This window comes from Budorcas taxicolor, chromosome 3 (assembly GCF_023091745.1).
Source record: "Budorcas taxicolor isolate Tak-1 chromosome 3, Takin1.1, whole genome shotgun sequence".
In the NCBI taxonomy this organism is placed as follows: Eukaryota; Metazoa; Chordata; class Mammalia; order Artiodactyla; family Bovidae; genus Budorcas; species Budorcas taxicolor.
Window position 1 is genome coordinate 15,078,768 of NC_068912.1, and position 21,364 is coordinate 15,100,131.

General features: G+C 58.2%; 1 protein-coding gene across 1 annotated transcript; it reads right to left on the bottom strand.

Moving 5' to 3' along the window:
- Nucleotides 1–379: 379 nt before the first annotated feature.
- LMNA (lamin A/C) lies at nt 380–19,483 on the bottom strand. Its single transcript, XM_052636567.1, has 12 exons — nt 18,913–19,483; nt 7,388–7,544; nt 5,967–6,092; nt 5,513–5,683; nt 5,184–5,309; nt 4,188–4,408; nt 3,870–4,092; nt 3,357–3,464; nt 3,131–3,250; nt 2,650–2,739; nt 1,597–1,869; nt 380–1,309 (listed from the first exon to the last, which is right to left on the bottom strand). Exons 1-12 carry the CDS (start codon nt 19,266–19,268, stop codon nt 1,283–1,285), a joined length of 1,998 nt encoding a protein of 665 aa, XP_052492527.1. The 5' UTR covers nt 19,269–19,483; the 3' UTR covers nt 380–1,282.
- Between the last annotated feature and the right edge of the window lie 1,881 nt (nt 19,484–21,364).

The following is a 21,364-nucleotide window of genomic DNA, read 5'->3' on the forward strand; positions in this document are numbered from 1 at the left end:
ACCCGTCCTCAGACTGGGTCTGTATCATCATGTGTCTTGGTATTCATGCTGAGCTCAGGGTCTAGCACAAAGAAGGTTCTCGCTAAGTGCTGGCTGGTTGAAGAAGTCAGGAAGGAAATGCCTGCCCTCAGGCTCTGCCTCTCTGCGGGACTCACGGAGACAGCCCTGCACTGGGTGGGCAATGCTCATGTCAGAGCGTCTCCCCAGCAGCCACTGCTGGGTGCCCAGCTGTGCACCTGAAGCTCTGCGGTCTTTGTCTCCCTAGAGCAAGGGGGAGGCTGGGCGGCGTGAGGATGCAGGTGACCGAGTGACATGTGTATGGGACCCTCAGAAAACACACAAGGACACCCACCAACAAAGACACCACAGCAGCCAGGGATAGAAACAACTAGTGTATTGATTCAGGGAGGAGAGAAGTGGTGCAGATGGGAAACGGGAGGCAAGGGGCTCCTTAGTGTTTGCCGAAACCCACTGCCGCAAGCCCTCCACACCTCCTCCCCTTCCTCCCCTTCGGTGGGGCCCCAGCAGGCTCTCCCCTTTCCTAGTAGGCCTCCCTCTCCCTCCTCCCCTACACCCACGTGACCTTGATCGACCTCCAGTGACTGGGCAGAGCCCACCCCTGGCTCTAAAGCTAGGTGAAGGCAGGCTCAGACTAACCTTATTCTACCTCCTTCTACCTCCCGCCTCATTCCCATCTCTTGTCTAAATAACATACAGAAGAAGCAAACGCAGCTAGGACCTGAGAGAATCGAGTCACCCCGGGGCTGGGGAGAGGAGGGGCGGGGCGGGCAGGCGGAGGAGCCTCTGCCGGGGGTAGTGGAACGATGGGGGCCGGCCCAGGGGCGAGGCTCAGCCCTCCTCCCTTGGAGGCTGGCGGAGCAGACTCCACACCTGCCTCTCAGGCACCATGTCACGGGGTCCCCGGGATGGGGGTGGCGGGCAGGGCAGAAAAGCAGAAACGAGGCTTTGTAAAAGCATCCCCTCTCCTCAGCTCCCTCTTTGGTTTTAAGGCAGATACGGAGTTTCTCGGAAGCAGGGAGAAAAGGGGGGGAATTGAGAGAGATGCGCGGGGTTTTTTTTGGCTTATGTTTTTCCTTCGGTATAAAACCACTGTAGAAAATAACTTCTCTTAGAAAAACAAAAAACAAAACATAGAAGAAAAAATAAAGGGGTATTTTTCTTTGGCTTCGAACCCCTTCCCGTGAGGCGCAGGGCAGGGGTGGGCATGAGGTGAGGAAGAAGCATGGGCCTCCGCCCCCACCCCTGCCTGGCAGGTCCCAGGTTACATGATGCTGCAGTTCTGGGGGCTCTAAAAGAGAGGAGAGAGGGAAGCGGTGTGAGTGGCAGTGCTTGGCCGAACCCTCCCTTCCCCTCTTAACCCAGCCCCGCCCCTGCCCTCCAATCTGGGGCTCAGACAGGAGGGGCAGGACGCAGGAGCAGCAGCCGCTCTCTAGGATCTTGGGCTGCGGGGAGGAGGCTCCCACTCCCCCGGGCTGCGGAAGAGAAGGCTCTCCCTCCCACAGGGCAGCCTGGCCCTAACCCTGGAGGACTAGGGTCCTCTGCCCGCCGGGGGTTGGAGACAGAGGGCCGACTCACCTGGGTTCGGGGTCTGGAGTTGCCCAGGAGGTAGGAGCGGGTGACCAGGCTGTCCCCGAAGCTGCCACCCCCACTGCCCCCCACACTTCGGTAGCTGCGAGTGACTGTAACACTGGAGGCGGAGGAGCCAGAGGAGATGGATCCGCCCACCTGGGCTCCCGAGCCGCTGGCAGGCGCCTTGTCTGCGGGCTGCCCGCAAGTCCCGCACAGCACGGTGCGCGAGCGCAGGTTGTACTCGGCGGGGTCCCCCGAGCTGCTGCCTGCGTGGGAGCCCTGAGGAGGGAGACAAGGCTCAGGCCGGACGGCGAGTCTGGGACTGACCGCTCAGGCCCAACACCCAGGCTCCGCGCTCCGGCAGGGTCCAGGCAGAAAGGTGGGCTTCTGCGCTTAAGTAACCTAACTGGTGGGTGGTATAGGGCTTGGGGTGGGGAGCCTGGGCTGGGAAGAGGGGAAGGGAAGGACATGACAGGAGGAAGGGTCAGGAAGACTTGGGGACAGGCAGGCAACGGGAGCCACGCTTTGACTCTCGTCTTAGCTACTCTAAGCTTCAGAGGGAAAGGAGAGTCAGCAAGCTTGTAGAGCGGCAGGCATGCAAAATTAACTGGGAGGAGGGTAGGTGCGAGAGACCCTTCTCCCGGGAAAAATGGGGAAAATGAGAGGCCATGCAGGTGACCAGGATGGGGAGGAGACAAGAAAGGAGATGCATGCGAGAGAAGTGTGGGCGGAGAGAGGCAGGGCTGTGCGCCCCACGTCTGTCCTCCCTTCCCCGCCCTGGGGGATAAATCCAGACTCTTGTCCACCGCTCCCATGGGAAGACTCCGTGGCATCAGAAGTTCCCACTCCCTTCCTTACCAGAGTAGGGCACCCAGACACCTGGGTTCCCTGTTCAAGGTATAGGGAGGAGAGAGAAGAAAAGCCAGGGCAGCGAGTGAAGTTCCAAAATGTTCTTTAATGAAAAGATTTTTTTGGCAGGGGGAGGCCAGGGAGAGGGTGTCCCCAGGCCGGGCTGGGTGCCCTGGCGTGGGCTGGGCCTCAGCGGCGGCTGCCACTCACGTGGTGGTGATGGAGCAGATCGTCTCCATCCTCATCGTCGTCGTCCTCGACCACGGTCACTGAGCGCACCAGCTTGCGCATGGCCACCTCCTGCCACGGACACAGGACAAGGCCGAGGGTTAGGGGCTGCGGGTCGGAGAAAGGGTGTGCAGCATACCCACCCCAGTGACCTCCAGAAGCCTGCTCGCGCTCTGCCCCCTGTCCAGGCTGCCACCTGCTCTGTCCTCCGGGGCGCTGGAGGTAAGACACTTGTTTCTACTCCAGGGGCGTGCTGTCCAGGTCTCTGGATAGGAGCATGATCTGCCCTTAACCATGCTCACTGTCTAACCCCCACCCCTCCTGCTGCTAGGGGAGCTATCTCTGGGTGGAGAGTTTGGGCCCTGGGAGAAAGCGGCCCTGAATTGGCGTGGGGGCAGCTGCCTCCGACTCTGGCCGCCGGGGAAGCCTTGTCCAGTGAGAGGCCAGCCTGCAGCACACTCACTTCCCCAGTGGAGTTGATGAGAGCTGTGCGCAGGCTGTTTCCGCAGCCCCAGGTGTTCTGCGCCTTCCACACCAGGTCGGTAGGGGGGCTGTGGGTGGCCCCAGCTCCTGCAGCCCAGATCTGGGGGACGGAGAATTCATTAGAGAAGGGCACTCACGCTCCAGCACACCCAGCCTCAGGCCAGCCCATCCCCACCCGAGGCCATCCCAAACACCCAGCCACTCACCGTCACCACCTGCCCAGCCTTCAGAGTGAACTTTGGTGGGAAGCGGTAGGTCAGCAGGGGGTCATCTCCATTCTGGCGCTTGATCTGCCAGTTGCCCATGGACTGGTCCTGCCCGAGAGGGAAGGGGCAGGTGAGAGAGGCTCCTTCAGGCTCTTAGAGGGTTTATCACCTTCTCTTCCTCCCCTCACAGCTCTCCCCCTTCAAGGATAAACAACAGCTACATCTAGGGGCACTTAGGCTGTACCAGACCTACTCAGTCCTTCCACCTTCCCAAGAACTCAAAAGTTAGGGACTATTGTTCATGCCTGTTCTGCAGATGACAATGCTAGGAGAGGGGAAATACATTGCCCAAGAAGGTCTCACTGCACTGGTGAGTCCCGGGGCGGGGCCTGGAACCGGAGTGTGGAGGAGATACCCACACTTGCCCTGGTCTGATGTGAGGAACCACCCTCCCCGCAAACTCCACCCCTTCACCGTCCAGGTCGTCTCCCTAAGCCGACCTGGGAGGCCTACCTCGTTGGACTTGTTGCGCAGGCGCACGAACTTGCCTTCCTCGTCCACCTCCTCCACGGCCACGCGCCCGCTGGTGCGAGCGTGCTGGGAGAAGCTGCTCCGGCTCTCGGTGGACTCCAGCTTGCGCTTTTTGGTGACGCTGCTCCCACTCTGGGTCTGGGACGAGTGGGAGGAGGCCCGGCCTCGGCTGCGCTGCGAGGTAGGGCTGGGGGACAGGCGGAGCCTGTGGAGGGGGAGGCAGGGGTGAGGGGGCCTCGTCAAGGCGGGTGGCGGGCAGGCAGGAGGAAGGGGCCTCCCCCTGCTGCCCCCGGAGCCCACCTCTCCTCCTCGCCCTCCAGGAGCTTGCGGTAGGCGTGGATCTCCATGTCCAGGGCCAGCTTGATGTCCAGCAGCTCCTGGTACTCGTCCAGCTGCTGTTGCATCCTTGCCCGCATTTCCGCCATCTCCCGCTCCTTGTCTGCCAGCAGCCGCCGGCTGGTGTCACGCTCACGGGCCAGCGAGTCCTCCAGGTCCCGCAGCTTCGCTTCCTTAGCTGCCAGCTGGTTGAGGGGGAATGGGGGTCTGGTGAGCTCTCGAGGTCCCCGAGTATGGAGAGGTAAGGGATAGGGGTGGGGCACACCCCCCCCCCGGGGCACACACCCCCCCACCCCCCCACCCCTGTCTTCAGGTTCCCATCAGAGCCTTTCATGGGCTCTAATGTGGCTGTGGCTGGCTGGCGACTGCAGAGTCCTTCTCAACATCCAACTGAAATCTCTTAACTTGAGGCTAGAACCTATTTCCTCTGCCACAAATGGCACAGCCAGCGACAATATTGATGCTGTTAACACCTCACTATGCCTGCAATGCAGGAGACTCCGGATCAGTCCCTGGGTCAGGAAGATCCCCTGGAGAAGGGAATGGCTACCCATTCTCCAGTATTCTTGCCTGGGAAAGCCCATGGACAGAGGAGCCTGGCAGGCTACAATCTGTGGGGTCACACAGAGTCAAACATGACTGAGCGACTAACACTTTCACTCTTGTTTTTTTTTTCCACTTTTAACACCTCACACTGAGTCTTGTGGCAGATCTGAGTTAGGGAGGACAGGAATGATCTCCATATTCAAATGGGAAAACCTAGGCTCTGAGAAGTGAAGGTCAAGCAGGTAAATATCAAGAGATAAGAGGTAGTCCTGGACCAGCAAACAGGTCATGTGGCTCCAAATCCCAGGCTTCTTACTCAGTCCATGCTCCTGGGGGCATGTTCTGCGCCCGCCCTATGGGGAGGGGAGGGGCGGTGGGGGGGGAGGGGCGGTGGGGGGGGAGGCGGGGCAGCACCTGCTTCTGGAGCTGGCTGAGCTGGGCCGAGAGGCTGTCGATGCGGATGCGGGACTGCTGCAGCTCTTCGTGGGCAGCCCCCACCAGGTTGCTGTTCCTCTCCGCTGACTGTCTGGCATTATCCAGCTGGGAGGGAGGGCACAGGGTTAGGGCTGCAGGGACCAACCAGGAAGGAGGCAGGGGCCCGAGAAGGACGTCGCTGATGCAGCCCGAGGTCCGGAGCAATCTGGGGCCCCGTCCACCTGATCTCCCACAGAACATCTCAGGGAGGGCAGCAGGGAGGGCTGCTGGGGACAGAGGCAGCATGGGAACCCCGGGAGAATGAGCACCTTGGCCGAATAGGTCTTCTCCAGTTCCTTCTTGTACTGCTCCACCTGGTCCTCATGCTGGGCCCGCAGCTCCTGCAGGGCATCCGCCAGCCGGCTCTCAAACTCTCGCTGCTTCCCATTGTCAATCTCCACCAGGCGCGTCTCGTGGCGGCGTTTGGTCTCACGGAGCTCCTGGAAGGGGTGGACCCAGAGACCAAAATCAGAACTAGTCCTTTGAGGATGAGGCCCAAGTGGCTGAGCTTCCAGCCCAATCCTAACACTGAACAAAGTCACTGTGAGCTCCGCTTTAACCTGGGGGCTGGCCACCAATCCCCCCAGCCCTCACCCCGACTCCCCATCACTAGTACAAGCCAGCCTGGCCGGGGAGCTCTGCACACAGCTGATACCCCAGCCCAGCTCTGACATCTTTCACCACCCAGCCCCAGTCCTCCGGTCTGCAGGGCACAGTTCCCACCTCGCTGTAGATGTTCTTCTGGAAGTCCAGCTCCTCCTTCAGGGTTTGCAGCCGGTTCTCAGCATCCACTCGTCGCAGCATTTCATCCTGAAGTTGCTTCTTGGCCTCACCCAGGGCTGCCTCGAGCTGAGAGGAAGGGGACAGAGGTCAGGGAGAGGGGTCATAGGACACCAGAGCTGGAAGGAAGCTGAGAAGGGGGTCATGTCCAGCACCTCCCTTTGTATGTGGAGAAACAGGCCTAAGGGAGCAAGAGCCTTGGATGCCCACAGAGGTGATGACGCATCTACTTCACAGTAATGACCTTGGATAGTTGCTGTGCTAATGAAAATATAGAGTGCCTCCTCTCTATATAGCTGCATTTTGCTACAGCCACAGAAATATGCCCAGAGTACAGAAGGAACACGAGGGAAGGGACCAAAGTGTGCCTGGGGTGGTAGTGGGGGGCTTGTAGGAAGGCCTCCAGAGTCTGAGATCTGAAGGACGGGTGAGTGGGCAGACAGGAGCAAGTGCAAGGGCGTAGAGGTACGAAAGCACACACGTGCACTGCGGAAGGCTCAGTACTGCTGAAGCCGAAGGATGGGGCCCTGGGGGGAGAGTGATGGCAGAGGTGTCTGGACTGGAAGGCAGGGGCTGGGCCATGGATCCATGGATCGCACCCTGACTGCCACGAAAAGATCCTCTGAAGCCTGAGTAGGGGTGCACCTTTCCTAGATCTTCATCTTAGAAAGCACAAGCTGGGCGGTGCAGCTGGGAAGGGGTGGGGGCAGGGCCTGGGAGCAGAATGGCCCAGCCTTGATTTTCTGGCCAAACTGCTGGTTTCTCCTGGTCTCTCCACAGTGTACTCTGGTGGCAAGGCCTAGCAGGGAAGAGCACCCTGGACAGAGGCTTGGTGGCTGACTCTAGTCCTGACCTTACTCTGAGCAGATGTGGCGGTGAGATTGGGAACAAGCCTGCTTCTTTGATTCTGTTCCCTAGCTTATACCATGAGACTAGAAGCTGGAATCGATAGCAAAGTGTTTGAAAGTAAAGACCATCGTATACATTAAAAACCTACGTCCATACATGGTCAGCCATCAGCTCCCAACTAGGGCTCTGTGGACAGTCTACACTCTTCTCTGATCTTCCAGAGAGGTCACGGCTGTCTATAGCAAGGCCAAACGGGAGGGATCCAGGGCCAGGCACAATTCATTTCAAAGTCAGATGGAAACGGTTTGTGGATTCTTTTAAATTCATGGTGCTAGACACCATGGGGAGCAAAGGAGGAAGCACTGGTCTGGATGGATGCAGCAATGCTAGGACACAGGAATGGCTCTGATGCGGCGGGACAGGCGCCTCCTGAGAATGCCTGGAGGGAGCAGTGAGTGTGCGTTTGGGCGGGGAGCAGGGTGCCCGCGTTTGGGTGGGTCTCGGGTGGGCCTCACCTTGGCCGCTTGCCCCCGCAGGTCATGCAGCTCGCCCTCCAGCGTGCGCTTCTCGCTGAGAGCAGTGCTCAGTGCAGCTTCCTTGGAGTTGAGCAGAGCCTCCAGGTCCTTGAGCCGGGCCTGGGCGGCCATCAGGTCTCCCTCTTTCTTGGAATTGCTGAAGAAGCCAGAGAAAAGTGGCTTTAAGAGGAGGAGTCTGCGTTCCTAGACAGAGTTAGGTCTCCCACGGAGAGTGAGAAGTCAGGTCCTGGGAGGTCAGCGGCAGGACCTGGTTCTGCTATCCCCCAAGCTGCCAGGAGAGGGCATCCTTGGCTCTGGTTTGTTTGCGTCTGCCCGCCTCTGGGGCTGGACTCCCACTTCTCCCAAGGCCCCCCAAACCCCTTTCCTGCTTCTCCACCCTTCCCATGACTCAGTGCTCAGGAACGTGCCTGGGGCCGAGGGCAAAGCTCAATCCCATGAGCTGAATGCTTTTCCCTCTCTCCCCTCCCATTCCTTCCCAAACAGACAGAACCACCTTTGTCTCCTGCCCCTTCTCACAGAGGGCCTTAACCTTCTCCCCCTGACTCCACCCACCTTCCATTCAGCCCAGCCTCCTCCTCTGCAGGGATCCAGACAGCCAGGCTCCTAGCCCTGGGGTCTGAGTGTCCCTGACGCTTATCAGTTTGAGTGCTGAAAGTGTCAGTCACCTGCCCTAGTCCCTTCACACACCAGGGACTGCTGGGAGGGAAAGTTTGGTCAAAGCTCAGGGAGACCTGGAATGAAGACGAGCAGGCATTGTGTTGACCTTTCCCTTTCTCAGGCCCAGTCTGGGTCCCCTGATGGGGCAGAGCACAAGGGTTCCAGCCTTCCTTCTCTCTCGGCCTCATCAGAGCCTGAGAATGCTGAGCCCAACCTATCGACCACAAGCCCAGCATCTGGTTCCAGATGTGACCCCAGGCCTCCAGGTCCATCTGGGCTCCAGCCTTGAACCTCCACACTCCTCAAACTGGGTAAAGCTTTACCTAGAACCAGTTCAAACAGGGGGTGGCCTCTGCCACCTCCCTTCCCTTTCCAGGCCCCTGATTATTTCTGCCGGATAGTGACCTGGAGAAATAGACGGATCCTATTTTCTTAAAGGCCTCTGGGGAATGCAAGAACTTCCCAGTTGGAATGATCCCTTCACCGATGTGTGGGGAGAGAAAACACTAGACCCAGGGAGTGGAAGGAAAGAGCCCAGGGGCCTAGTCCTAGCTGCCATCTGCGACTCAGCAGACTTCAAGCATGAACCCACTTGGGCAGATGGAAAAAACGAAAAGCAAACGTGGGCAGGGGGAGAAAGAAATCTATCCTGAAAAGCAGAGAAGTGGCCCCGCCAACATTTTTCTCCTGCCACCAAGCCCTCAGCTCCAGGAGCCCCAGCAATTCAGTGTGAAGAAGGATGAAGAAGGCCCAGCAGGAGAAGCTCTGGACGGAGGGCCCAAGACTGGGGCAGTGTGCTTCTGCCGTTAGCTTAGAAGTCTTCAATCAGGAGTCACCTCCCCTCCAACTGGGCTCCACTGCGAGGGGGACAGAGTGCCACCCAGACAGGCAGGGGAAGGACGTGAAGATCTCGGGGGAGCCCCCCCCAGCCTTGCTCTGTCCAGGCCTCTGGCCACATTTCAGAACAAGCTGTTTAGAGCAAGAGTGTCTGTCTCCTGTGAAAAGAGGCCCTTCCAGACCTGAAGGAGCTCTCCCCTCCTCCGTCTTAGCCAGAAAAGCTAAAAATAAAGTCAAAACCCAGCTCAGGTTTTGGCTGCCATCCGGCCTATCCCCCGGCTGGGAGCACAGCCCCAACTTTCCATGACTTCAGAACTTTTCCGAAGCTGAGGCAGCTGCAGGGGGAGGAAAGAAGAAGAAGAAAAACCGCTGGTAAAGTGAAGCGACACGGCAGACAAAGATTCCGAGCTCCTTGGGCTGACTCCAGGGCTGGCAGGGACTTCCCAGAACAGGCCTCCCTGCCCGGCAGGCTAACGGCTGGGAGGTTCTCAGAACTTAAGAGAACTGGGAGGAGCTTCGCATAGGTTCCGCTTAACCCCCTCCTTTTACAGATGAGGAAACTGAGGCACAGAGGAGGAAGGTGAGTGACCCCATGTCAAACACAGCATGCAGCTCTGGGGACCCAGGCGGAGTCACAGTCAATTCTGGCTGCTGATCAGGAATCCTCCCCCTGCTCCTCCTCCTCCTCAGCCACAGGTCTAGAGAGAACCGAGCCAGCAGGATACAGGGCTCCCGATCCAGCCAGCCTGAGCTGGGAGCAGCAGGACAGAGCACCATGACGCTTTCAGAAGACGTCTCGAGGGTGTCTCTTCCCTAGCCCCGCCTCCATGGCCTCCTCAGACCCAGAGGAGAAACTTCAGAAGTTCTCCTTGGAAATACCTTCCCTGTGAGAGTGCCAGGCAGACACTGACACAGGAAAATGTAGCTGCATGGTCCCTGCCCTCGGGGGCTCACAGCCTGACAACTGCAGGATTTTGCCTTCAATCTAACCTCTTCAGTTAGGACGCTCCCAAAGGTGGGGTGGTAGTAATACCCATATTAATACTAATAGGACTAATACTGGTAATATATAATGACAGCAGAGCTGACTGTGTACACGTTATGGCTGTTGTTCAGCCACCAAGTGGTGTCCGATTCTTTGCTCTAAAAACTGTATTAACTGAATCGCCACAGCTTCCTCACTGAGACAGGTGCTAGTCCTAGGTGTCGGAGGAAACAGGCTCAGAGAACTCTGCCCAGGGCACCTCCAGGATCCTGCAGCAAGTCTGGGAGCAGAAGTGTGAATGGGTGCCGGATGGCTCCCCCTGCCCTGCTAATGGTCTCCAAAGAAATTAAGGGGGCGATTTTCCTTCCCCTTCTGGAGACTCTGATTAGCACTTAAAAGAGTTGCAATGAAAGGACCGAGATACACTCTGCAGATGAGGGAAGCCACTTGAGCAGAGAGGTAAGCAAGGAAGAGCCTTTGTGGTTTTCTCAGTCATTTTCCGGGAGCTCCCCTCTGTGGGGAAGCAGCCACTATCACCCATGGGCTTATGACTCAGACCTCAGGAGCCCTGTGGCCAGGAGCCACACGCACCCCGCAAGAGACGGCTGGGGGTGGGGTGCAGAAGCCAGCGCCTCCCGAACCTCCTCCTCAGTCTTGCCTGTCCACTAGCTCCAACTGACATTGCTTCCTTAGTCGGGGTCCCCAGCCCTAACAGGGATCCCAAGCAGACACTGGCCAGGCGTTCAGCCCAAGGAGCGGTGCTGCGTGTGCCCCAGTCCACTGGGGGCCAGCAATGGGAAAGTTGGGCACATGCTGCCCCACCGTGGGCTGGCAGGAAGAACAGGGTAGGGCAGGCAAGGGGAGCTGGGAAGGGTGGGACCCAGGGGCTCCACAGGTGACTCATCCTCCAGCAGACAATACCCGGGCAGGTGTCAGGAAATCCTCTAGTGCTCACACGGGAGACCCTGGATGTACCCACGTCCTGCCCAGGCCCCCGTGCCACGCCACGGGGAGCCCACTCGCTCCCTCCCATCCGCCAGGCTCCTCCAGCACTGGAGTGGGTTCATCCCAGTGGGCTCCTGATACAAGGGCTGGGCATCCTGTTTGTGAACTCTTCCCATGGCTGGCAAATCTGATCGCAGAAGGCGGGAAAAGTCGGGTGGGGCAGGGCAGGAGAGCAGAGAGGAAAAGGATAAGGCCGACACACACGAGAGCGGAGAGCTCCCAGGCTGGGGTGCTATTAGGCAGAGGCTGGAGGGATAGGGGAGCCGGGCTTCAGGGCCACTGCAGGGCAGGACTTTAGGGGCTTCTTGGGCGGGGGTGGGGGTGGGGGGAAGCAAGGCGCCTGGCGCAGCAAAGGGGCTGCGTGGGCACCGCGCCAGGCGCGGACCTGCCGGCTGAGTCAGCCTCCTCAGCCCAGCTCGGATGCCAGATATGGAAGCCAGAGCGGCCACAGGCCTGTTTGGGCCGGGTTGCTGGGAGCAACTTGCTAGGCCCCGAGGGAAAGGCCCCCATTTCCTCCGCTGGGCTGAGGAACACGAGGCGAGCAGAGACAGCCGGCTGGGGCTAAAAATAATCAGTGGGCGGGGCAGATGGCCACAGGGGCAGTGGAAGAGCCTGGCCAGCCCGCCAGGGCGCCCTCAGACCCGCCCCAGTCCCCTCGCTGACCACGCCCCAGGCTCACCAGCCCTCGGAGTTCCCCATCGACGGGCGGAGAAGAGGGGGGAGGGGAGGCAGGAGCACCGAGATCCCGAGTCCCTGGCGTTTCCTGCCTCACTAAAAAGGGAGCCCCCTGTGGCTGGGCAGGGCAAAGCAGGGCTGGGTGTGCAGCAGTGAGTCCCAGCCCTCCCCTCTCCTCCCAGACGGCTAGACCTTCCCAGGCTGACTCCCTGCCAGGTGACCGGGTCTCTCCTGTGGCCACCCCACGCCGGGCCCCCACGTTCCTATCACCCCTCCTTTTGTTCCAGCAACTCCTCCCACTTCAATGTATTCTTCCCTCCCTCCACCTATCCAAACCCACACCTGCCTCCTTCATTTGAGCCCTGCGCCTCCAGACCCAGCCACACCTCTCTCTCCTTTTCCAAGTCCGCTCAGCTGTTGTTTTACCTGCTGGTTCATTCTCTTTCCAGTTATAAGTGTGTCTCACGGCTTTTTCTGTATGTCCCCAAATGCCCTGAGGCCAGAAGATTCATATGTTCAAGGTGTCTAAGGGGGAACCTCCTTCTGGAACAATTCCTGCCCTTTTACAGGTGGGGAAACCGAGGCCTGCAGAAGAGTAAGCTCAGACCCTAAAACCCTGCCCTCCCGGTCACCTGAGGACACTCGGAGCAGATGGAGACAGGCTCAGAAAACGGCACGATGCGTGCAGGGCTCGCAGAAAGTACGCAGTAAACCCCCAGGAAGGGTGCCCGGGAGACACCTGGGCTTCTGCTCAGTGGCCAGGAGTCACCCTAGTTCCCAAGTGATGACACAGATACCTAGCGAAAGAGCCCTCAAACATCAGCTGCACCGCAGCTGTGTGTGGAGCCATGAGGTTCCGCAGTTCCCTCTCCCAGGAGGAACCACTCCTGGGTTTCTAGGCTGGTCTGTGGGTCTGCCATCACTCTCAGGTATGGGCAGGATGTGGAAGGGCGGGGACATTTGGTTCCGCACTCTGGCTTTCAAGGCCCCAGCCCTCTCTGGAAAGGAGACCTTAAGGAGATCAACTGAGAGGGGCAGGTGTTCTAGGGACTGAGAAGCCCCTTGAACCTTCCCCACATGCCACCCTGTGGAAGGTCTGAATGTCTTACACCTGGAAAGTACACGGGAGGATCCCAGTATGGATCCCTGCCCCCACCCCTCCCACCCCGGCACGTGCACCCACAGCAGGCACGGCTCTGCTTCCGCACGCCTCCCTTGGGCGTGACATCCACCACATATGCTCGGGGTCCGAGGGCCCTCGGATCCCCTTCCAGAGCTGCTAGGCTCCCAGCTGTCCTCACCCCAGACAAAGCCAGGTCTTAATTCCAAGCAAAGGGAGGGTTGGGATGGGGGAACTGGCTGGCGCTGAGAAGGGGGACAGGAGGCCTGTTGACATGTTCAGACGCAACTCCAGCAGAGGCGCTGGGCCTGGCGCAGGGCCAGGCCTGAGTCACAGCTGCTGGGTGTATCAACGTGGCATTGTGCAGCAGCCGGAGAGGCCTGCAGTCCGAGGCCGGTGCGCTGGGGTCCTGGACAACAGGCGGCGGGCTTCCTGACTAACCGCTCCCTCCTGCCAAACTCCACTTTCCTTCTTCCTGGCCTGTCTCTCCAGAAATCATTCCTGTGTTGTCATAAAAATGCAGGCCAAGGCCTGGAACAGACCAAAAGAAGTCAGGGCATGGAGGGGAGGATGGTCTAGGAAGAAGTAGGAGGTCCTGGGTGTGGGAGGGAGGAAGGCCACTGGCCGACATCCCTACAAGAAAGCGATTCAGTTGTCCCTTCTTAGGATGTATTAACCTTCCATCCGGTGGCTCACAGTTATTAACCCTGACAACAGCAGGAGGAAGGTGGGAGCCGCACCCCAAGATGGAGAAAGGAAGTTGGGGAGGACCTAGGAGTTCTGGTCCCACTGCATTCCAGCTCCAGCCTTGGAAGATGCAACGCTGTCTCCCAGCCGGTAGAGGGTGGCAGCGTCATCAGAGCTTTGGGAGGAGGAAGTGGGGGGTGCCTTGGCAATCCCAAACATCCCCCTCTGAACTGCCAGGGACTGCGCTCCTGGAAATCAAGGGTCTCTTACTTCCCTGAGCCAGTCCCGAAAGGGATTCCTGTATTGTTCCCCCTCCATCTGGCCCCCATCTGATTCAGATCCTCCTCCTTCTTCCTGCCACTCAGAAAAGTAGTTTTCAAAAAAGGCCGTCCCTCAGTCTTTCTTTCTCTGCCTGGACAATTCAGGGTCTCCCATCCACTCTCTACTCTGCCCTCTACCGTGACTCAGCTCCTCTGCTGGGCCTGGGATTTCGGCCAGAATTATTCCTGGTTTCAACAGGCAGGATTCAGGCTTCCTCACAAAAGGACAGGGGAGTGTGGCCCCCTACTCTGCCCTACCTCCTTCCCAAACTATCCCCTTCCTTGAGTGTTAAGGGACAAGACCTCCTCACAGCCCAGCCTCAATGGGGGCAGGAAGAGCAGAAGGTGGGCAGTTCAAGGTCACCCTGCACCTCCCTCTGATTCCGGCCCATGCTGTCTAATCCCGGCCAGCACTAAGGTAATGGGCCTGCCTGCCTGCCCCAGAGCCTCTGCTTCTTCTCCAGCACAGGTCCTCAGGACTCTCCTGCATGGTACAGCCTCAAGGGAGGTATGCTCAAAATACAGTGTCCTTTCCTAATAGTAATAAAAACAAAGCCTAAGCCAAGAGTGTAATGTCATAATAATTACCTGTTTGTAACAAACTTTCTTGGGAAAAGAGAGGAGGGTGTTAGTACTTTTAATTCCACAGCTTGTGGGCAATATTTCTATTGAGAATAGCATTGGCTATTAACTATTTTCACATTAATTATGTCTGCTTTTTATATGCATAGCTTGGTATTTTAGAGAACTGTTTTCTCACTTTGTGGGTCATGGTACTACTTTGGAACTGGAGGCATCTCTGGAGATCTTCCGCCTTAACCCCTTTCTTTTACAGCTAGGGAAATCCAGAGGTGGAGGGTGATTTCTTCAAGGTCACAGAGCAGTTTAGAGGCAGGGCTAAGCCTGGAACTACGGACACCGAGGGCCCGGGGTATTTTCACTGCCGCACGCTACCTGTCAGTTTGTTGGTAGATCACCTTGCCTTTTGTTAAGAGACAGGAGAACCTGCAGCCTCCCCCACAGAACCTCTTTCCCCGCCATCTCCAAGAACATGAGAGCTTAGCCTGTGCCATCTTCAGTTCAGGAGTGGGGGTTCCAGGGGCCAGGGAGGTAAGAATGGAATGAACTGCCCTGGACCTCTGGTCCAGGCTGCTGAAGCTGCTAAAGGTGGTCAGGGGCTGGGGAGGAGGGAGACTGGGGGGTGGAGGGAGGAGCACAGGGAAGCAGGGGGCACAGTGGGTTCTCCTCCCAGTTGTCCCCCACAGCTGTCCCTGCCTTCAGCCCTGACACTGAGCTACTGAATCACTGGGGATGGGCCTGGGAGTGCAGACAATGGGCTCATTCCGTGCAAAAGTAAGCCTCAGATCCCTGGAGGCCAGGGGATGTGCCAGGGACGGGGCATCAACCGTGGGAGGGCCGTGGGAGGGCCGTCGTTGGGACCCTAGCAGGAATTACAGTCTTTCTTGTTTCTCTTGGGCTTCTCAAGTACTTCCAGCTCAGCCCCTGGGGTTAATTGTACTTTCTTCTTTCCATTTGAATAAGAATGTGGACTTCAGGGTGAGGGGTAGCGTGGAGAAATGACAACAGGAGCACGCTCAGCATCCTCAAAGGCCTCCATCCCCGCTATCCTTATCCCCAAAGGGCACACTTTCTTACACATCCAGGCAGGCAATTCCTATGACAAGTCCCAAGACGGTCTCAAGACAGGAGTTACCAGCCTCTCACAGCTCATGATTCATGGCCTGGAAGGGTCCTGGGTCTTTCCAGGTATGGGCTGTGGCAAAGGCTATTGATCAAGTGATAACAGGCCCTGCAGGACAGCAGAACATTAAGACAACACTGGCCTCAGAGCAGAATCTCCAGAGTGCAGGGGTGCACTTCAGTCACCCCAACCCTCCTTCTACATCCTCCAACCTGTCCCTGAAGCTAGAGAAGTGAGGTTTAATGGTGTGTGTGTGTGCATGCTAAGTCACTTCTGTTGTGTCCAACTCTGTGCAGCCTTATGGACTATAGCCCCCAGGCTCCTCTGTCCATGGGGATTCTCCAGGCAAGAATACTGGAGTGGGTTGCCATGCCCTCCTCCAGGGGATCTTCCCGACCCAGGAATCGAACTGGCATCTCTTATGTCTCCCACATTGACAGGCAAATCCTTTACCACTAGCGCCACCTGGGAAGCCCAAGGTTTAATAGTAGGAGCACTCAAATGAGAGTCAAAAGACATGTGCTCAAGTCCAGGCCTGTCATTCATTGGCTGTGTGACACGGGACAAGCCTTCGCACCTCTCTGGTTTTCCCTGTTCTTATCCTGATGAGAGCTTGGAAGAACCTGGGCCTGCAGGTCCCTCCGTGTCCTGACTGAGGCCATCATGTAAGGCGGGCAATTCAGGAAGTTGTCGGGCACCCAAGGCCTTGTTCGGGGGAAAGGGATGCTTCTGCTTTGTGGGTCTGGGATCTCCCCACTTCTGACTCAGCCTTCCTCTACCAGTTCCGTTCGGGAAGACGCAGACCCTGGCACCAACCCGCAGCCCAAGCCTACAACTCTGGACTCTGCTCTAGAATTACTTGCGTACACGGTCTGTCAGGAGCCCTGGTTCCAGACCACCACCTAAGGAAGAAGGCAGAAAAGGATCCCAGGATGCAGTGGGGAGCGGCGAGCAGGGATGCAGACACTCAGGCCCCCACCCCTCCCTTTAAGACATCTGCTGCCTCCACCCTGTCTCTTGCAAAGCCACTGGGGTGGGAGGGAGGGGGGCAGTATCTGAGTCATCCACCCAGCTGTCCTGCCTGGGATGGGGCCTAGCTCCAAGCTTCGACCCCAGGCCAGCCTTCTCTGATGCTTTTAACCTCCTCTTTCTTCCCGCGAGTAGGTGTTCAAAACCCCTGGGCTCCAGAATAAAGGATGTGAGTCTGTGTTTGTGGGCAGGAGCAGTGTTTCTGCTTGGAGCCTGTAACCCAGCCTGATGAGAGGGGGCCCCAAAGCCCTGGGTGTGGTCAAGGTACCCAGGCTGGGCCAGGAATCGCCACAAAACCTTACAGACAGCTCTGCATCCCAACCCAAAGCCTGGCCCTGAACTCTGAGCTCTAATTAAACATTAAACCAGACAACACCTTCTCTCTAGGCTTTAGTGGGAGGAGTTAGGACAATGCCTTTCTTCCTCTCCCAAATTCTTCATGGCGTTCTTCACCTCACCCTGAGCAAAGCAGACACTCCTCCCACTGGGGACATAGAAGGGGACAGAAACCTCAATTGAGCCCTCTTTGTCTCCGCCCAGCCTCCTATCAGCCTAGGATCCAGGTGTGCAAAACCACCCCCCCTCTTCCGGAAGCCCAGCACCCCCAGCCAGGATCAGTGGGGGAGAGGAGAGGCAGGCAGCTAAATATAACAAGTACACACACCACCCCCGGCCCTGTCCCACGTGCGCGCACACCCGCCTGGTGTCCCAGACCGGGACAGCTGCACCAGGAGGCAGAGACAGACTGGCGTGGCTGGGTTAGCGAGAGACCACAGACTCCACAGGTTCTGTTCCCTGACCAACACCTTCCCCAGAAAAAGACCTGCTAAGAATGCCCTTGGCAGGGACCCGCAAGGTAGTAGTTCGGTAGCTGGGTAAGCTAGTTTAGAAGACTGATTCTCTGGGACTCCCCTAGCTTGCCTCTTGTCTGCCCTGTTAACTAAGTTATTCATATCACTAGTGGACAATGACAGGAATGATCCCTTTCAACAGAAATAGCCCCTCTGAGTGCCCTGGTGGCCTAATGGTTAGGATTCCTGGCTTTGGACCCCTGGTCTGATCAGGGAACTGACACCCGGCAAGCCTGGGCTTGGGGGTGCGGGGGGTGGGGGGGGAGAGTCACCTGCCTGCCCACACCATTTCCATCTACTCTTCACTAGGGGATGATACATCTGCCACACGCACCATGCCAGGGGCTGGGGGCTAGCGAAGGGGTATAAAGAGCAGCAAATTCACAGCGCTTCTGAGAAGAGCATGAGCCTGAAGAAGACGCAAAGGGGAAGAAGACCAACCACTACAGCCTCAGCCAGGGGTCTCCAAGCACCTTAGTGCTCTCTGGCTGAGGTCTTCTCAGAAAACAAATCCTTGGGGAGCTGAAGAGGGCCTAAACTTCCCAGCTCCAAAGGCCTTTTTCGAAAAGAGGGAGGAGACAAGTAGGGTGCGGTAGGGTGGGGCAGGGATGGGTAAGGTAGGAGGGGCCTGAGTCTTCCAACGGCTGGATTTCAAAAATGTCACAGTATTCCAGGAGTTTAATAAGGCAAAGAACAATAACAAAAAAAAAGTCCCAGTGGCTGAGAGGGCCGGCCAGAGCAGAGGCTGCTAGGCTTGGCCGGGAAAATGAAAGTGGCTCACCCCAAGAAGGGAGGCAGGGAGGGACTAGGCAGAGGGTGAGGGTGGGGAGGTGGGGAAGGGGAGGTACAGACCTGGGCATACATAACACAACTTCCTGAGCCGGGAGCCTCTGCCCTCCGTCTCCCTCCCTCCCTTGCATTCCTGGGCCAAGCAGGCCAAGGGCTGTGGGAGCTGCGGGGGAGCGGCTCTCCTAGAGCTGATCGGTGGGCCTGTCAGAGGCCAGGGGAAGTCCCAGACATGCAGGGAGTAAAGGAGCACTTCAAAACTCTTAACAGGAGCCCGGGAAAGGGTTGTGCAGTGGGGGCCATCGCTGTGCCCCTGCAGGGGGAAAAGGGGGTCACCCGGCTTTGCTGACCTCTCTCTGGCACCACTGGACATCTCCCAGCCTAGGAGCTCTGTTTTAGTGGGAGTCATGTCTTCAGAGACAGGCTGGGCAAAGTTGGCACGGCGCCAAGGCTGCCAAGAAAGTTCCAACAGGACCCTTTCACCCACTCCTAAGTGTCTTGGGCGCCTAGATGTCTTAGACCTGGCAAGGCCAGTTCGGCTTTGCTCAAGGCCCTCTCTCAGGCCCCAAATGACTGGCAAATCCCACCCTGACAGAATGCGGGCCTGCCACCAGCTCCTACTTGGCCCTGATGAACCCCGCCATTCCTTATATACCCCACCCTCTCCCAGAGACCTCTCCCTTCTCAGTCCTGTCTTGACAATTTCACTGCCAGGCACTCGCTGGGGGCAGTTCCGGGAGGGAGGAAACTATACGGCAAAGTTATCAACGGCCTGGAGCCCAGGCAGGGGCGGCAGTCCACCTGCCCTCGCTGCTCCTCCCGGCCCCACGCCGCCACCTGGGGCACTCACCGTGCCTTGAGCTCCTTGAACTCCTCTCGCACTTTGCTCAGCTCCAGCTGCAGGCGGGCGCGCTCCTTGGCCACCGAGTCGAGGGTCTTGCGGGCATCCCCCAGCTCGGCTTCGTAGGCGGCCTTTATGCCAGACACCTCGCGGCTGACCACCTCCTCAGACTCAGTGATGCGAAGGCGCAGACCTGCATTCTCCGTTTCCAGCGAGCGCACACGGTCGATGTAGACAGCCAAGCGGTCATTGAGCTCCTGTAGGTCCTCCTTCTCCTGCAGCCGGGTGATGCGGGTGGGTGACAGCGGGGTGGAGCTGGCCTGCGCCCCGCTGCGGGTGGCGCGCCGCTGGGACGGGGTCTCCATGGCCGGCAGGGTGGCAGCACTGCCCGAGGGGCAGAGGTCCCGGGAAGGACGCGGGGCTCAGGCCGAAGGACAGAGACTGCTGGGGTAGGAGCGCGCCGGCCGGCTGGCTCTCGGCTGGCTCCTGGCAGGCTTGTGGATCTGGGCCGGGCGCTGTCAGACCTCGGGATCTGGGTTGGCCGGTGTGGATGCGGAGCTCCCGCGAACACTCTGAGTCACCGGCTCCCGGGCAAAGGCTCTAATAGGTCTAGGGAATGGGAGGAGGGGCCACTCTCTTAAAGGGGCCGTCGCTAACCCACAGGGGTGGGAGAGGGAGGGGTGAGCAGGGGAGACGACGGCCCGGGGTAGGGCCCCACCCTCCCTCAGGCACCCCCACGTGCCTGGGGCTTCCCTGAAGCTCGTCTCTAGGTCTCTACCTGCTCAGCGATCCAAGCTGAAAGCTTGCCCCCACTGCCTTTGGCCTTAGAGGGGGAAACGGGCAGAGCTAAGGGGTGAGGCTGGGTGGGCAAAGGGCAGGGGGAAGAGGGGCAGTAGGCACAAAGCAAGGGAGGGCGCCAGGCAGGCAGATCCAGGAAAGTGGGGGGAGGTTGAGGCTGGTGCCCATGAGGGTGACTCACTCTTCCACCACTGGCCCCCCTTTTCCTCCCCATAGTAATAGTGAGTCACCCCTACTCCCCCACCCCCCACCTCCATGAGTGGGCAGTCCATTCAAAGCCACATCTCAGTATGCCAGGGTGGGGTGGGGAAATATGCCTGGGTTCCCTGGGGTGGTTGGAGGGAGAGCTGCCACAAAGTTCTGGATCCTGAGTTCCTTTTACACCCTCAAATTCAGGGTGGGGACCAGAGTTTGGGGTTATTCTTTTCCTATTTTCTGCCCCAGTTTAATCTCCCTTTGAAATCAACTATTGGATCGTAGACCCAAAGAACAACCCCGAGGCCCCAGAGAAGGTCAAGAACAGGACCCAAGTACTGCCCACCCCATCCCCTTCCTTTGGACCCCAGCAGTCGGAAAAAGAGCCTGCCTGAGGTTCCTCCCAGCTTTGGTCCCTTTCTAGTCCTCAGCCCAGCCCAGCCCATCCCACCAACCCCAGAACTGTACTTATTTTTTTTTCCAGGACTGTACTTATTTTAATGGATAATTTAAAACAGATACCAGAGCTGTGCATGCGTTCATCACATTGCCAGGACACCAGGTCCCAAATTTTTGTGGTTCCCAAAGGGGCCTGAAAGGGGGAGCAGGGCTGGGGGCTGGACAGCCAATTTTGGGTCTCTATCCTGGTTTCAGCCAGAAAAGGGGGGTGATGGGGGTGAAGACAGCAAAGGCGCCCACAGCCTTGCTGACTGCTAGGCCAGCACCGCACTTATCTCCACATTCCTCTCTGACCAGGTCTGCTTTGCCACTGGCTCCGGGGAGGGGCCAGGCCCTCTCACAAAACAGGATCATCCACGTCCCTGAGCTTCCATCCTCAGGACTCGCGGGAGACCCCTTTAATCAGCCTCCTACTCCCCACTCCCATCCGGGCCCCGGCCCCACCAACCATCTCATCTCATCACCTCTAAGAGGTGGCAGAGGCTGAGGCTCCAGAACCCATGTGCTTTCCTGCCCTGACCCTGGGCCTCTCATGGCTTAGTCTCTGATGAGGAACTGGGGAAATTAAATTATGTTGCTAACTCCTACAGCTCCAGGATATCAGGATACACAGAGAAACAGGGCTGGACAGGTCTTCTGTTCTGGAGCTGGGGCAGGATTAAGGCAGGGACTCTGAGTGTTCAGGGAGAGAAACACTCCCTGAGGGATGGCAGGTTTCCATCTCCAGGGGTTGACTGGGCAGGGTGGTGAGCATCCAGGATACTCAGAGTTGGGGGACCCGCGATATGGTTCCCCTCCCTGCAGCCCCCTTCCTCAGGGTGGGGCACCCACCTTCAGCTTCCCAGACAAAACAGAAAGTCTTTCCCTGTTTCTCCCTCTTGTGTCCCCCAAGTCAGAACGAGAGGTGGGGTGAATGAGCCAGTGAAACGTGAGGGACAGTGGCTGTTCCCACTGCCTCAGCCCCCCTCCAGAGGGCTCCCCGGCCTCTGCCCCACCCAGTCCCTGCCTG